We start from the raw sequence: 17,578 nt of genomic DNA on the forward strand, positions 1-17,578 counted from the left end.
AATGTGACAGGTGTGAACTGAGTCACACCGCAAAAACAGCACAAAAATTCCACTGCATCTTTTTCTAACATTTATTTTTAATTGTGTGCGTGCGTGTATGCGTACATGGGGGGGGGGGGCTATGTACATGTGAATGCAGACACCCAAAGAAGCTGGCATGCCCAGCTGTTAGATGCCCAGAAGCTGGCATTAACCTGCCATTGGTGGGTGCTGGGAACTGAACTCTGTAAGCACTCTTAACAGTTTAAGAGATCTCTCTAGCCCCATAAATATCTTTTTTAAATTACGTCTATTCCTTTCTCACTGAATGTGTCTGGTGGCAGGGTTAGGGTTGAATGCTCATGTCATGTCTCACATGCGGAGGTCAAAGGATAATTTCTAGAGCTCAGTTTTCTCCTTCTCTATGGGTGTTCTGGAAAATCAAATTCAGGTTAGCAGGAGGTTTGGCCACAAGTACCTTTACCACTGAGCCATCTCACCACCCCCAGACCATGGTGTTTTAATTACTTTCTTGTAGATTGTGTATCAAAACAGTAACATTAAGTATACATCCCTTTAAGAATACCTGTCATCGGGGTTGGGGATTTAGCTCAGTGGCAGAGCGCTTGCCTAGCAAGCGCAAGGCCCTGGGTTCGGTCCCCAGCTCCGAAAAAAAGAAGAAAAAAAAAAAAAAGAATACCTGTCATCAGTATGGATTTCAACACAGTTTATAGTTTCCTTTTCTCTTAGAGATTTTATTGCCGTGAAGAGACACCATGACCACGGCAACTCTTATAAAGAACAAATAATCTTATAATGGCTGGCCTCCAGTTTCAGAGGTTTAGTCCCTTTTCATCATGGCAAGAAGCATAGCACAGGCAGACATGAGAGTTCCAGATCTGCATCAGACATCAGGAAGAGAGAGTAAGCCGCTGAGCCTGGCTTGAGTACTGAGACCTCACACCCCCAGGGACACACTTCCTCCAACAAGGCCACACCTACTCCAGTAATGCCATTCCCTGTGAGCCTTTGGGGGTCTTTTTCATTCAAACCTCTCTTCTACTTAGCTTGTTGACCTCCACATGTGAACCATGACATGAACATGCTACATTCTACTTTAGGACATTACTTTTAAGACACAGTCTCGAAAGACTCTGAGCCCAGGTATGCTCCTGTCTCCATGCCGAGCGTTGAGACGAATGACGTGCCCCCACCACACCAGACTTCCTTTTTGCCTTTGCAAAGGCTTGGCTGTGTATTTCCCCTGGATATTGCTGGCTCTGACTGCGGCTTTCTTCGCTCAGTCTCCCTGATCTTCCTGACACCCCTGTCTTTCTTTATACATGATTTAGACGGGGTTGAAGAAGTTCCTTGAATATGTGCAGCTCGGGACGTCTGACAAGGTGGCGAGGCTGCTGGACAAGGGGCTGGACCCCAATTACCACGACTCAGATTCAGGAGGTAGGAAGGGGTATGGGCCATGAAGGACTGGGATGAGGAGCAGCATTGGGTAGAGAGGCTGGGGACACCACCTCAACCTCAGAAGGTGAGACTGAGAGACCAAAGGTTGTTGGGGGCTGAGCTGGAAGGCCAGGGGTAGAGTCTAAAGGTGAAGGCCAAAAGCACTGGAAGTGGAGGCAAAAGGCCCACCTCTGAAGGTCTTCTCTTGCCCTTCAGAGACACCTTTGACCCTGGCGGCCCAGACTGAAGGCTCAGTAGAGGTGATTCGGACGCTGTGCCTGGGCGGGGCGCACATAGACTTCAGGGCCCGGGATGGCATGACAGCGCTGCACAAAGCTGCATGTGCTAGGCACTGCCTGGCACTCACGGTGAGGCTGCTGTAGTCCCCAGACACTGGGGCCCCTTCTCCTTTCCCTTTTATTTCTCCAACCCTACTCTCTTCCTTTCTGCTCAAAAGAATCCCCCTTTAGTCAGGTCTGTTGTAGACACCTGTAATCCCAGCATTCAGGGGTTCAAGACTGCCTAGGTTACATGGTATCCTATCTCATTGCTCCCACCCAAACAGTCCCTCTCTGTCCCCACCACAAAGTCTGTTTCCACGCACTGACAAATATACAATTCCCATTGTCGGTCTTCCAGATACTCCAGCTTAGTCTAGAAGTTGGTTGTGACTGAGGCAGGTAGAATCCCCCTCCGCTGACTCTTCCTCCCTGAGCACTCAGAATGTCCCTTCCCTCTGCCCAGCCAATGCACACCCTACCTCTGCCTTCCCTAAGTACCTACCCTTAAGGGTCTTAAAACACAAAAATGAGTTCCTGCTGCTTGGAGACCGTCTCCAAACACATCCTGAATCTGCCCCTCCCTTCATCCTTCCTAGCCCAGCACTTCACCTCCCAACACACACATTCTCTCACAGACAAATCCAGACCCCTCTCGCACCTAAGATGCAAAGCCCACCTTCCAAAAACTGGGTGTGGAGGCACAAGCCTGGTGTCTCAGCACTGGGGAGGTAGAGAAAGGAGGGTGAGGAGTGTAAGGTCTTGATAGCCAAGATCTGAGCGCATACACACACACACACACACACACACACACACACACAGAGAGAGAGAGAGAGACAGAGAGAGACAGAGAGAGAGACAGAGAGAGACAGAGAGAGACAGAGAGAGACAGAGAGAGACAGAGAGAGAATCTGAGGCTAACAGGGCGGCATGAGACTCTCTCGACAAAGAAACAAAATGTGCTTTCCCAAACAAATTAACCCTCTTTTCCCACAAAATGCCCAGAACAAATTAGTGTGCAGTGTGTGTGTGTGCATGTGTGTGTGTGTGTACATACAAGTACATGTGCATGTAACCTATGAGCAGGCATGTGCAAGTGTGGCAGCCAAAGGATAACCCCAGCCACCAGGCCTCAGGAACTAGCCACCGTATTTCTCCAGATGGGGCTTTCACTGGTACTCAGGGCTCCCGGTTAGGCTAGTCTGACTGGCCAGCAAGCCCCCGAGATACACCTGCCACTGTCTCACCGGTGTTGAGATTGCACTTTTTTACATGGATTATTGAGATCATACTCGGGCCTTCATGTTTACATGGCAAACACGTTACTAACTGAGCTGTCCATCCCCCAGTCCCCGCAAGCAGTCTTACCTTAAAATATTCTTTTTCTTCTGCCTCTACCAGGTCAACTGATCCCTCTTTAGGCATAGGTCAGGATAGGCTGCTTCCAAAGACTGAGGCACAGCCATATTCACAGATGCCCCGGTTCACTGACCCCTCTTTTCACAAACACTTGGCATGAGCAATTGCTGTTTATACCCAGAATAAATGGATATTCTGTGTGTGTGTGTGTGTCTGTCTGTCTGTCTGTCTGTCTGTCTGTCTGTCTGTCTATGTGGTTTCAGATCTTTGCTATCAAGTCCCTTAATCACTGGTCACAACAGGCCGTTTAGTTTTAAATTAATTAAAACGGAATAAAATTAAAATCACATTTTCTTGGATGCACCAGCCAGCCAGGTACTTATCGCCCCCCTGTGGCCACTGTGTTGGATGACACCACTGGGGACAGTTCATTGTAGTGTCCTACTGCTCATGGCTGCTATGGGCTGTCTGCACAAGGACAACTGCCACACTTGTTCTTATACAAGCTTAAACTGCTCCCTCTTCTGCACCCTTCTCTTTCCCCTACAACTTCTACCCTCAGGAGGCCGGTTCAATATTGGTTCGCCTCATGCTTGTCCTTCCCAGGCTTCCTTCTCTGGGCGTCTGTCTAGTGCCCCTACACTTGATCAGGGACATTCTTATCATGTAGACCCCCATCCTTCTGTTTGTCTTCCCTACAACCGTGCCATGAATTAAGAAGCCTATGGTTGTGGACACCCTCCAGTGGCTCATCAAAAGTCACTCACTAGGAAAAGGTTGAGCTGTATGTCAGAGAGAGAGGGTCGTGCGACACCATCTGCCTTGTCTTCTCATCGTTCTTAAAGGCTAGGACTAGTGCAGATTGAGACAAAGCCTGGCTCAGAGTCTATGGACTCTCAGAGGGGCCGGAGCAATGGTGCCATCAGTGGCGTCTGTACAAGCATGACAACTTGAGTTCAATCTCCAGCACCCAAGCAGAAAAACAGAGTGTGGTGGCCTGTGCCTGTGATCTCAGTGCCAGGGAGGTAGAGGCAGGAGGATCCCTGGACCTCACTAGCCAGCTATTCCATCTGGATTGGTGAGCGAGCTCTAGGCTCAATGAGAGACTCCATCTCAAAAAATAAATTGGAGAGCAATTGAAGAAGACTATTAGCATTGGTTCCTGGCCTTCTCTATGTGCTAGCATACACATGGGAGCACATTCGTGAGTGTGCAAGCATACACACACACACACACACACACACACACACATACACACATACACACACAAATTGGAGCAGAAATGAGACAGATAAGAGCCTGTATATGTCATTCAAGTCTTACCTCCCTACCAGCCCCTTGAAACTAAGGCTACCACCTATCCTTCCTTCCTTCCTGAGTTGTCTGTCCCTCCTTAGGCACTTCTGGACCTTGGGGGCTCCCCCAACTACAAGGATCGACGAGGGCTGACCCCCCTGTTCCACACAGCTATGGTTGGGGGAGACCCCCGCTGTTGTGAGCTACTTCTGTACAACAGGGCCCAGCTGGGCATTGCAGATGAGAACGGCTGGCAGGAAATCCACCAGGTATCCAGATTCAGTCCCAAGTCCTGGGGAGAGCTTGTGTACCTGGACTTTGAGTATCCAAGGGGCTGGAATATAAAAGAGATGGCAGATTTTCTTACAGAGAGAAGAAGGAAATTTACTCAAAGAAGAAAAGGTGGAAAGAGCTCCAGGAATATAGATAAATGGAAGAGGCTGGTTGCTTGATTCACCTGAAGGGCTAGCCTGGGGTATTTATACAGTGGAGTAACTGAATGCTTAGAGTCAGGAAGCTAACATCATAGGTCTCTATGGGAACCAAAAAATAGAAGGGAATGTGGATGCAGAGATTCCTGACCTCAAGGAAGAGGGCCTTGGATTCAGATGAGGTCTAACCAGGCCCATGCACTCCCTGTACCCTCAGGCCTGCCAACGAGGGCACTCTCAGCACCTGGAACACCTGCTCTTCTATGGGGCTGAGCCTGGAGCCCAGAATGCCTCAGGAAACACGGCCCTGCACATCTGTGCTCTCTACAACAAGGTCAGCCCAAGAACTATCTACCTGCCCCTTTAAAGGCACATGCTTCACACCAGTTCAAGATCCCTCCATTCAGGGGTTGGGGATTTAGCTCAGTGGTAGAGCGCTTGCCTGGGAAGCGCAAGACCCTGGGTTCGGTCCCCAGCTCCGAAAAAAAGAACCAAAAAAAAAAAAATCCCTCCATTCAAACATCTTACCTCTTGCAACCTTTGTTCATTCACCATTTCTACTCATCCATCATTTATCCGTCCATCTACCTTTCTTGCTATCCACTCATGTATTCCTCCATCTGCCCATCCACTCATCCACTCACTTATCCATTCATCTGCCCACCCACCCATTCATCAGTACATCTACAAACTCATCTGCCCATCCATCCACTTATCTATCATCTATCCACCCACCCATCTACAAACCTATCTACGTATCCATCCATCCATCCACCTACCTACTCACACATCCATCATCCAATCAACATCCATCTACCTATGCACTCACTTATCCGTCTCTCTATCTACCCACCCACCCACCCATCTTCCACCCATCCATCCACCCATCTGCCCACCCATCACTCATTTCTCCATCTACCAATCCATCCATCCATCCATCTACCCATCCACCCATCATCTCTCCAGTCATCACCCACCCATCTGCCCATCGTATTTAATGAGCTTTTCCCTGTGTCTGGCTCCAAGCTTTATACTGAGCTTCTGCTCTAATCCTTTGTGTCCAGTAAAGTTATGGAGGGTTGTGCTCCCTGGAGAGCCGTGTCTGGACTTGAGTGGAGGTGGGCTTCTGAAGATGTCAGGACAGCAGAGGCAGATGAGTGGGAAAGAGTGCTCCAGGAAGGGAGCACAAGCTATGTACAAGACAAGAGGCCAGGCACATTAAGTCTTTGCAGGGGACAGAGCTGTGAGCACAGTGCAGCCTGGGGATAAGCAATTCAATGTTGTGGGGAGGGTCCCTCTCGGGGAATTCTGGGAAGAGATGGGCTGTAACAAGGAGACAAAGGTCTCACCAGGTGGATCTGCTGCCAGCAGGAGCTGATAGTCCTTTGCCACCCGGGTACCAAGAGACCCCAGGTGAGCCAGGCCCTTTGGAGCTATAGCTCCCCACCCCAAGATTCTTGCCCTTGAAGAGCTGCTTGGGGGACTTCGGGGTAGGGAGGACGGCACCTGCTGGGATGCTGCTGATTTGCTCCCCCCTCTTCCTCCAGGAAGTCTTCCAAAACAGCCCTAGCCCCTTCTGCCTCCTGAGAACTCCCAGTGCTGGGGATGTGGCGGGCATCCAATTGCCGCCTTGTGGCAGCGAGCAGGATGCTCAGCGCCAAGGGAGGACTGGTGTTCCTCAAACCCAGCAACATGGTGCTGGCATTTCCTTCCCGCTCACTGCTGCTTTCTCTACCGCTCCTCTGTGCCAGGACCTCTGACTCGAGGCAGGTGCTTGACAGAGAGAGAGAGAGAGAGAGAGAGAGAGAGAGAGAGAGAGAGAGAGAGAGAGAGAGAGAGAGAGAGAGCCCCAGCTCCGCACACCCGCACACCCAGGAAGAACCTGAACTAGTGCCTTCCACCACCATCTGAGGCTTTGTCCTCCCGGAAATGGGAGCCATGTCAGCTGATTGAAAGGGATGAGTGGTCTCGTACATTAAGTATTCATCCCTAGAAGACAGCCGTGATAATAATTGTTATTATTAGCATCATCATCAGTGTCAATTGCCAGGATGCGGTCAGAAGGCGGGCATTCATCTGGGCAGGGAAAACTGAGTGCAGAGAATTATACAGCAGCCACTATTCCCCAGAGAGAGCCAGACGAGCGTGTTGTCTTGCCTTCTTCAGTTTTTCCCCACTAGCCTCTGTCATCTGTGAAATGGGTCAGTCATGAATATCCCTCATATAAAAGGTCAAACAGGTGAACACTTTGCTTGCTACTGGATCCAGAAGATGATTAGCAAATATGGGTTCATCGTCCACTTCTATCCCCGTCTCTGTTCATTCTAGACATCCAGCTGCCCGTGGGCACATCAATATACCCATTCACCACCTACCTACCCATTGGTCCACACACTCACCCACCTACGCAGTCGCCCATCCATTCATCCATCCACCCACTCACCACCTAGCCACCTCTCATTCATCCAGTCACCCATTCATCCATTACCAATGCATCTATCTATTCATCCACACACCCACTCACCCATTTCTCTACCCTTCCACTCATCTGTCCTCCTCTCCACCACCAATCAATCCATCCATCCATTAATCTACACATTGACTGGTCCATCCATCCATTAATACATCCATCCATCTGTCCATCCATCTAGTCATATACCAGTCCACCTACCCATCTATTTATCTATCCATCCACCCATCCATCTGTCCATCCATCTGTCCATCCATCTAGTCATATACCCGTCCACCTACCCATCCATCCATCCATCCATCTGTCCATCCTCAGATTCTCTAGGTTATAAACCTCCCAGTGGAACAGAATCTGGTAGATTCTGGTTCTATCCCAACCTCCCAGAACATGGCAATTCTTTTACATCTATGCATCCATCCCTGAACCCATCCTTCTATCTATTTATATACTGTTTCTCCATTCATACGCCTATCTGGCCCAGGTCTGAGCTCCACCCTTCACTGCCTGTCCCCTTAGCCCTTCGGTATGTACATGTAGCCCCTGGCGGTCCAGTCCTAGACTGTGTTTCTCTCTCAAGAGTGGGGAGAGAATCTCACAGACTGCTCTGTCCCGAGCTCCAACCAGCAGTAAGCAGATGAATGAGTGCATGACAGACTGAATGAGTGACGGAGCTGTGGATGGATCTCCAGCAGAACTATGCACAGTGCTGGGCTCAGAACTCTTGACAGGTGGCTGCTGTTTTTGACAGATTGAATGACTCAACAAATGAATGGACAATTAAGTGGCTTGGGCAAGTGAATATTGATTGAGAGCTCCACATCTCCCTTCTTCATCTCTTCTAAATGTATTTCTCGATCACCTACTATGTGCTTGGTACTAAAGATAGGAGATTAATCAGAGACGGTGCTGACCCCAAGGGAGGTGAAGGAAGCTCTCAGCCTGGTGGATGTTAAAACAAATACCCCAAGATATCAGTGCTAGTTTGTAAATAAACACGCGATTCTCCAGGTGCACAGTGGAGGGAGCGCCTCACTAAGACTAGGACATTTAAACTTGGTCAGACACTAGGGAGCTTGAGAACCATACTATAGCCCCATGCCTCTCGAGGTGGACTGTCGGGGGCATGAAAGCATGTAAAAACATACATATGTGGCAGCTGGGAATATAAAGTGGTACATGCGTGTGGTTGCACATGCTTACACACGGCACACAAACAGGACTTGCTTTGTTATCCAGCAAGTGATGTTAGCAGTCGGACCTAGACAGACAAACACTGGGATCTGAAGGCCAGGTTCACACCCTGCTTGCTCCAGTAACTGGCTGCAAGGGTTTAGGCACCAATGTGGCCTTTCGATCCCATCCTGTAGAATAGACCTGAATTGAGGGCAAGTATACTCTTGTATATGTAGAAGGTGTAATAAAGAGGCACTTCAAAATTCACGTTCAAGGGAGCCAGAGTGGAACTGCAGGCCAATGTAGGTTCATTCAGGCCAAGACAAAGGCCAGATGCCATTGAGTAAGTGTTCCTGGGCAAACCCTATAGGCTGGGCACTGCTGGATGAGGTTGGTGTTGTGCACCCATGCCTCTATGTGACCTACCATGGAAGAGAGCAGGTAACATAGGATATGGAATGTGTTGGCACACAGTGTTCTGAAGGAAATGGGTTAATATTGGCTTAGAGAACACACTTATCCATGCAAGAAAGTCAGAGAGAGATAAGGCTATGTGAACGAATTCCTGTCAGCGCTCAGGCTGAGCAAGCAGATCGCCACGCATTTGAGGCCAGCATGGATTGCCCAGTGAGTCCAGGCTATCCCAGGACCCTGTCTCAGGCAGACAGGCCTGCCTGTGATGGGAGGAAGTAGCCAGCATGGTTGGAGCAAGGGAATGTGATAGGTGTTGAGATTGAAGTGGGCTAGCCAAGTGGGTTGTTTGGGTGAGGCCTTGGGTCATTTCAGAAACCTAGTTTAGCTCAGAGAGTGATGGGTAGTGCTAGGTGACAGATAGGGATGTGTATGTCCCCCCATTATCTCCCACCTGGCCCCCCACCCTTTATATTGTGTGTACTATCCCTTCTAGGTCTGGCAGAGAGTGCAATTAAGACAGACCTAGGGCACTGGGGATGACGGTCCAGAGCTTAAAAGCACTTGCATGCAAGCATGAGGACCTAAGTTCAAATCTCAAGAACTCATGAAAAAACAGATGTGGCAGCATGAGTATGTGATCCCACGTCTCCTATAGGGAGATGGCAAGCAGAGACAAAGAACTCCCCCCTCAAAACTCACGGACCAACTTGCCTGACATAGGTAGCATCAAACAAGGGACGTTGTCTCAAGCAAGGTGGAAAAGAGCATTGTCTCCTGACCTCCATGTGGGCATCGTCACTCACAGAAGCACATACACACATCATACACACTGTTTCCACACACAGACACGCATGCACAAATACAGACCTGGAATGGAATCTGAGGTCAATCCTTCACGAGCCACATGACCTTGAACAGTGCAGAGAGCTTGTTTCCTCTTCTGTGAGATAACCACAGTGATTTCTGCCGGGAGACTCACTTGGTGAGCTCCCTTCTGAAGCTTGGCACCTGACACACAAGCAAGAAGCCCTTAAAGAACTCAGAGGTGCTTTGCCTGCAAGGATGCTCAGCCTCATCTGGAGCCCAACCACCTTAGCAGGAGACAACTTCTGGAATCTGATGGTAGAGAGGAGAGATACTCAGCACCTCACAGGGCAGGGAGAACAGTATCCTCAACCCCAGCTCAGACCTCTCCTGCCCCAAACTGTCCCTTGGAAAAAGGTTAGCTGCCTCTCTTCAATGCAGCAGTCATCAGTAAGGGGAAAGAAGCAGGCAACATTTGTGTCTGCAGCAGATTTGATATAACCTGATATTTCTACAAATATTATCACTGCAATATGAAATCAACATAAATTACTATTATTTTTGCACCCTAAGTCCTTGAAACTCTGTATTTATTTATACATTTTGTTGGACCCAGAACTTGCATGTGTTAGGCAGGCACCCTACACTGAGCCATTTCCCCAGCCCCTCACTGGGGAACTCTAGGCAGAGGCCTGCAACTGGACTACATCGTAAGCTCACTTTTTATCTTGAGACAGCATTTTGCTAAGTCGCCCACACTGGCCTGAACCTTGCAATCCTCCTGCCTCAGGCTCTGAAGTAAACCAGGATGGCAGATGGGAACCACCAGGCCTAGCTTCCCAGTGTGTTTTATACACATAGTCCATCTCTCCTCCGACCAGCCACATTTAAAGAGTGAGCTCTATCGTTGAGGGGCTGCAGTCCCAGGTAGTGCTGCTTTAGGTCAGAGCATTTCTGAAGACCCCAGCATCACAGCTGTTACTCAGGCTGACTTACTATTAATTTTCCCTTCCTCCTGGACCACCGGCTGTCACTCTCAGGAGACCTGTGCCAGGATCCTCCTTTATCGCGGAGCAAACAAGGATGTGAAAAATAACAACGGACAGACACCCTTCCAGGTCTGTGGTTCTGGGTTAATTGGCAGTGCAGGAACTAGGAGAGGAACACAGAGGACCAGGGGCCCAAAGCACTGGCTGTGAGGAACGCTGCAAGGAGACAAGCTCTGGGAGAAGGGAGAGGATCAGTCGAGTCAGTGGTGTGGATGGCGGGTTGAGTGGAAGGCTGGGTTACAGGAATTCAAGATGTTTCCCATCCTTGCTCTCTCCTGAGCATCCTCCTGGCACCCCTCACCCCCTACAGGTGGCTGTGATTGCTGGGAATTTTGAGCTGGGGGAACTGATTCGTAACCATCGGGAACAGGATGTGGGTGAGTGAAAAGAAGTTGGGGGAAGGGAGAAACTGGGGCCTCCTATTGGGGATTACAGAGTTGGTGACCTGATTGAAGGGTGTCAGGATGGGACACAGATGTCTGAGGAGTTGTGGGGGAATAACTCAGCGGGTCACCACCCTCACTGTCTCATCTCTACCTTTCTTTCTCTCCCACCACCGCTGGCCCTCATGGTCCCCACCTGTCTCTGTTTCCTCATCCTACCTGCCTGCCCCTGACCACTACTGTTCGCTCTCAGTACCCTTCCAGGAGTCCCCCAAGTATGCAGCCCGGCGTCGGGGACCCCCAGGCGCAGGGCTGACTGTACCCCCAGCGCTGCTGCGGGCTAACAGCGACACGAGCATGGCGCTGCCTGATTGGATGGTGTTTTCGGCCCCAGGGGCCTCATCCTCTGGGACCCCTGGCCCTACCTCAGGACCCCAGGGCCAGTCACAGCCCTCGGCCCCCAGCACCAAGCTCAGTAGTGGGACCCTCAGAAGTGCCAGCAGCCCCCGAGGTGCCCGGGCACGCTCCCCATCCCGGGGGAGACATCCTGAAGATGCCAAGAGACAACCTCGAGGCCGACCCAGGTAGGCAGGACTACGTCCCGCTCCCCGCCCCCCAAACCAGCCATTCTAGCCCCTACACAGCCAGCCCACTTTCCGTCCCAAGAGTGGTGGATCCTATACCTACCTGCAGCTGTAATTGTCTCATGAGCAAAATAAAGGCGTTAGGGGGTACCTGGCCTCACTCCTGGCGTGAGTGAGATAGAATACTAGAAGAAAAAAGCTGCAAGCTAAGGGCACAGACGGATAGCAGGGAGAGAGAGAGAGAGAGGAAAGAGCAGGAATAGGGACTTGGGATGGGCGTGGACTTTGGAAGTAATGTACAAGGCTGTGCACGAGTCCAGGGAAGGGAAACTGGAAGCTGAGAGGACAGGAGAAGGGGCTGTTCTGCAGTAAGGATGTCAGGAAGAGAGGGAGGCCTGTCCCAGGTCCCAAGAAGGGGAGAAGGCTGGGAACAGTTGGCTGTGGCCTCTGGACCTGCCCCAGGAGGAAGCTAGGAGTCACTGAAGGCTCCTGAGCTGGGGCGTGTATCAGCGCAGCATCAGGAAGCTGAATCAGGCTGCACTTGCAGACCGTGGGAGGGGTGGAGCTGGGAGCCTTAAAACGGGAATGGGGGGTGCATCTGGTCTCCCAAGGACACCAGAGCTTGGAAAACACTCAATCCCTGTCCCCACCCTGACACTCTGCCTTCCTTCCATCCAAGGACCCTTGTCCCTCCAGAAGTGCCTTGTCCCTCCACTCTCCCCTGCCTCTCACAACTTCTGTGTATGCAGCTCCAGCGGGACACCCCGAGATGGGCCGGCTGGGGGAACTGGGGGCTCAGGGGGCCCTGGGGGCTCCCTGGGTAGCAGAGGCAGACGTAGGAAGCTCTATTCAGCGGTACCTGGACGCTCCTTCATGGCGGTGAAGTCATACCAGGCGCAAGGCGAGGGGGAGATCTCTCTGAGTAAAGGCGAAAAGATCAAAGGTGACAGAGTGGGACCGGGTTGGGACAGGGGGAGGGGGAGGGAAGCTCAAAGACCTCCTTGGTGTCCTATGCACTCTGGGGACTTTAAAGAACCCTGAGAGGTCCCTCTTGGCTTGGAGAAGAGGGAGGCAGCATATGGTACAATGTCAAGAGGAAGAGGGAGCTAAGCATTAGAGGATGGATTGTCACATGTGCGCATGAGTGCTTGAATGTGTGTGGGCACGTGTATGCTGCTGTTTGTGCATGTGTGTAGTGTGTATGGGGAGGCCAGAGGTTGACATCCTCAGTCACCCTCCCTTTTTTTTGTTTTTTTTTTTTTGTTTGTTTGTTTGTTTTTGTTTTTGAGGGAGGGCCTCTTGATAAACCTGGAGTTCATTAACTCAACCAAGCTACCTAGCAAGCTCCAAGAACCCACCTTTCTCTGCTTCCCTGTGCTGGAGTTACAGACTCTCACAGCCACACCTGGCCTTTTATATGGATTCTGGGGATCCAAATTCAAGTCCTTGTGCTTGCAGAGCAGGCCTTTCATCTCCTGGCCCATTTTCTCAGCTCTTGGAGCTTTTCCTTTTGAGGCATGGTCTCATGTTGCCCAAGCTCTTCTCAAACTCACTGATTATTGCAAGTTCACCTTGTGCTTCTTTCTGGTTGTCCTGCCTCTACCTCCTAGCTACTGGAATGACAAGTGACAATGCCTGGCCTTCTCCCTGGAGGACAGTGACCGTAGCACATGACCTGCAGCCTTCAAAGCATGGGCAGTATGTGTTCCTGGGTAAATGGGTGCCTTGGAGGTCCACGCTGAAGGCAGTAATATCCAGAGCAAACCGGATAGGTTCTGCCAGATTCCAGTCCACCCAGGAGCTCTGCAGTACAGTAGTTGAGCAGCAGATTGTCTGTGCTCGAAGCTTCACCCCCACCCCCACTTAGAGGAAAGAGTTCTAGAAGCCAGCTTCTCTGAACCCCAGCTTCACTGTCTTTAGAATGAGACTCTAGAGAGAATCATGAAAGTCACCAAGTCTCTTGGGCTCAGGCTTTGGATACTGCCTGAGAGCCAGCCTTCTTCCTCAGAAGTACTCAGAGACAGACCAGAGATGACTGGACAAACAAGGAGGGTTCGTCCAGAGGACATAGATATGAGGAAGACCTCCACGGATTTTAGAGGCCCTCATCTGGCAACTTGGATCTTTTGCGGGGCTCAGTTGTCTATGTTCCCATAGAAGGCAAGGATAGGAAGGTCGATGGTGTGTGTGTGTGTGTGTGTGTGTGTGTGTGTGTGTGTGTGTGTGTGTATGCATGTGTGTGTGCATATGTGTATATGTGTGCGTGCATGTGTGTATGTATGTGTGTGCGTGTGTGTGTCTGTGTGTATGTGTGTGTATGTGTATATGTATGTGTATGTGTGTATGTGTGTATGTATGTGTATGTGTGTGTATGTGTGCATGTTGTGTGTGTATCTGTTATCTATCACGTCTGTATGTCTCATGTATCTTTTAATCGATCCTACAATCTATGTTAGATTTATCTACATTATATACCTATCAATCCATTATATATCTATCTACTTATTTGTATATTTAGCAATCTGTGTACATATCAGTCTTGAGGTAGGGTCTCACATTATAGCCCAGCATGGCCTTGAACTCACTCTGTAGCCAAGACTCGCCTAAACTGGCAACAGTCTTCTTGCTGTAGCCCCCTGAGTGCCAGGATGGTATAGATGAACTAGCATGTTTTGGTTTCAAACATTCTGTACATTTATGTAGAAAACTCTTCCATGGTCTCTTTGTATCCTCAGCTACTAGAGTGCTTCAGGTTATAGGGATATCTGGATGTCTTGTCCATTCAGTTCACGTACTGTCATCTGGCCTTTCTCCAAACACCATTTTCTGTCCATTCCCTCATTAAAATGGTGGGGATTTTATTTTTTGTTTGTATATGTGTGTGTGCATGCATGCATTTGTGTGTGTGTGTGTGTGTGTGTGTATGTGTGTGTGTGTGAATATGTATGGTGCCTATGCCTGGGTGAATGTGGAGACCACTGTCTGCCTATTTCTTTGAGGCAGAGAGCCCCACTGACTCCACCCATCTTGGAACTGGGACTATAGGCATATATAGGACACCCAGCTTGTTACATGCCTGCTCAGTCCTGAACTCTGGTCCTAATGATTGTGCACAAATGTTCCTAACTACTGAGCCGTCTCTCTGGCCCTCCTTCCATTTCTGAGAGCTTGTTTGGAGGCTCTAGCAGGGGCTTTCAAATATTCACATACCCTTGACTGAAGAATGGCTCTCCTCTGTGCGGGAAGGCCATTCTCCTAGACTGAGTGCACACTTCAAGAGGGATGCACATAGAGTAGTGAGGAAGGAAAGGGACATCTGCCTAACCAGCCAAGCCAGCCAGATCGTCCAAATCAACCCTGGAAGTCAATGGGGTGAGAGATGTCACAGCTGCGCTGCCTTCACGTCCACCTCCATTATTTTTTAAATAATAGTTTTAGTTTATATGTATGCATGCTTTGTCTACATGAATGTGTGTGTACCATGTGTATGCCCAATGCTATGGAAGTCAAAAGAGCGCACCAGATATGCTGGGATTGAAGTCACTGATGGTCGTGAGCCACCATGTGGATGCTGAGAATAGAACCTGGGTCCTTTACAAGGGCAGCCAGTGCTCTTAACCTCTGAGCCATCTCTCCAAGCCCCACCTCCCTATTTGTTTGAGACAAGGTATCTTGCTATGTAGTTAACTGAGGACTCACTGTATAGACAAGGTTGATTTTAGACTTATAGCAATCCTCCTGTATCAGCCTCTGGAATGTCAGGATTAAAGGCATGTGCTGCCCAGCCTCTTCTGTCCCCTTGATCACTATAGGTGTTCTTCTAAGGGCTGCTAGACTGGAAGCTCTTCTAGGGCAGGAACCACATGGGTTGTGTCCAAATGTGTCTGTCCTGGTACTTGACACTTGATCAGCGCTTAGTAGGTTTTTCATGAGCAAATGATTGATCTCAAGCTCAAGCAGTCAGGCATGATAGAACCAACTGAGAGCCCAGATCCCTGGATGCTCTATGTCTCATCTGTGACATGGGGCTTTCGCTTGTGTCATTACCCCATATCTTCAGGGGAAGGTATGCAGGGAGAAGTGTCGAGGAGCCTCATGGCGACTTCTGTGTTATCTGAGCTATGGTGGAGACTTTTCAGTGTGGTCCTCGCATCTTTGTGTGTGTATGTGTGTGTGTGTGTGTATGTGTGTGTGGTGTGTGTGTGTAATTATATATGCAGTGTATGCTTATGCATGTAGAAACTAGAAGTCAGTCTTTGGTGTTCTCAGGGCCAATCCTCCTTACTGAGGGATTCTAGGCAGGGGCTCTACCACTGAGCTACAGTCCTAGCCCTTCTTTCACTTTTTCTTTCTGAGACAGCGTCTCACTAAGTCACAAAGATTGGCTTTGACCTCACTCTGCAATCCAGGCACCTCTTAAATTTTCAATCCTTCTGCCTCAGCCTCTTGAGAAGCTAGGATGACAGGCCTGTGCTGCCAGCCCCAGCTTGCCTTCAGCGTTTGTGCCCAGAAACAGCTGGGGAATACTGGAGATACAGAAAAGACAGTGTGTCTGTTGCTGTTAGCATCCTTATGGCCACAGGGGCAGAGTGGGGGAGGAGCCAGGCGGAGACTTGAGGGAGTAGCAAGGGTAGGAGTGGACACAGCTATCTCTAGAGCAGTCACCCGAGCCATGGGGCTTTGGGGACTTAAGGAAACCTCCACTAGGTTGTGAGTGGTAACCAGAAGGGACAAGGACCAAGGGAGGATCATGCCACAGAGCCCAGAATCTACCTGATATGCTCCTCTTATATTAAGGAAGTTCACATGCAAAAGTGTCCCAACTTGGCTCCCCATCATGGTCTCCCCCATTTCTCAGACCTTCCCTTTTTTTGCTTGAGGCAGCATCTCTTGTAGCCCAGACAGGCTTTGAACTCTCAAGTCCTGAGAATGATGTTAAAGTCATCATCCCCCTGCCTCCATACCTGGGGGTATAGGTGTGTACCACCACAACAGTTTTGTTTGGAGTTTTGAGTGTGATATACGCACACTTCTGTACAGGTGCACATATTCAGAGGGCTCTGGGTGTCCTGCCGTATCACTCTTCGACTTATTCCCTTAAGACAAGATCTCTCACTGGGCCTGGATGGAGCAAACCCCGGTGATGCTCCTGTTTCCCAACAGCAGTGCTGAAGTTGTGCGTGGCCACTCCCAGTTTTCCTTTGAGCGTAGCTGCTGGCATCCAAACTCTGGTCCTTAGGGTGGTACAGTCAGCATTCTACCCACTGTGTTATAAGCATTCTTACCCACCAAGTCATCTCACCACCTCCAATCCTAAGGTTTTGTTTTGAGTTTTGAGAGGGTTTTGTGATATGGCCTAGGCTAGCCTTGAAATCACATACACAAATCCTGTACCAGTTGTTTCTTTTTGAGTTGTTGTTTTTTTTTTTTTTTCAATGTTGCGTGTATGAACCTTTGGCCTGTGTGTGTCTATGCACCATTGTTAGCCCCTGGAGCTGGAGCCGCAGATAGCTGTGAGCTGCCATGTGTTTACTGGGAATCGAATCCAGGTCCCCTGGAAGAAGACTCAGTGCTCGTACTTCAAACATATCTTAAGGATATCTTTGGGTGTTGGGATAACAGGACAGTGTGCACCAAGTGTGTTGGGAGCAAAAGAGAAGCCTAGAAACCTCAAGAGGGGCCTAGAGTTCAGCTGTCAAAGGGCTTAGCTAACACACACAAAGCCCTGGGTTCGATCCCCAGCACTGCAAAACTGGCTCTGGGGTGCATACTGTCAGCCCAGCACTAATGAGGTGAAAGAATGTGGGTGCAAAGTGCAAGGTCATGGTCAACTTTAAGTGAATTTAAAGCCAACCTAGAATACAGGAGAACGTGTCTCAAAAGTGTAGTGGGGCAGG

At 49.7% G+C, this 17,578-nt stretch overlaps 1 protein-coding gene across 7 annotated transcripts in view; it reads left to right on the plus strand.

The window, feature by feature from the left end:
- Positions 1–17,578, plus strand: part of Shank1 (SH3 and multiple ankyrin repeat domains 1) — a 49,552-nt gene that overhangs the window by 5,101 nt on the left and 26,873 nt on the right. For all 7 annotated transcript variants that reach the window (XM_087593572.1, XM_087593583.1, XM_087593548.1 and 4 more), the window contains exons 5-12: positions 1,332–1,440; positions 1,657–1,808; positions 4,475–4,642; positions 5,022–5,138; positions 10,706–10,783; positions 11,025–11,091; positions 11,351–11,681; positions 12,431–12,624. In XM_087593572.1, the coding sequence (XP_087449698.1) occupies positions 1,332–1,440; positions 1,657–1,808; positions 4,475–4,642; positions 5,022–5,138; positions 10,706–10,783; positions 11,025–11,091; positions 11,351–11,681; positions 12,431–12,624 (1,216 nt within the window). The remainder of the gene's footprint in view (positions 1–1,331; positions 1,441–1,656; positions 1,809–4,474; positions 4,643–5,021; positions 5,139–10,705; positions 10,784–11,024; positions 11,092–11,350; positions 11,682–12,430; positions 12,625–17,578) is intronic.

The sequence above is a fragment of the Rattus norvegicus genome, chromosome 1 (genome assembly GCF_021556685.1).
Source record: "Rattus norvegicus strain SHRSP/BbbUtx chromosome 1, alternate assembly SHRSP_T2T, whole genome shotgun sequence".
In the NCBI taxonomy this organism is placed as follows: Eukaryota; Metazoa; Chordata; class Mammalia; order Rodentia; family Muridae; genus Rattus; species Rattus norvegicus.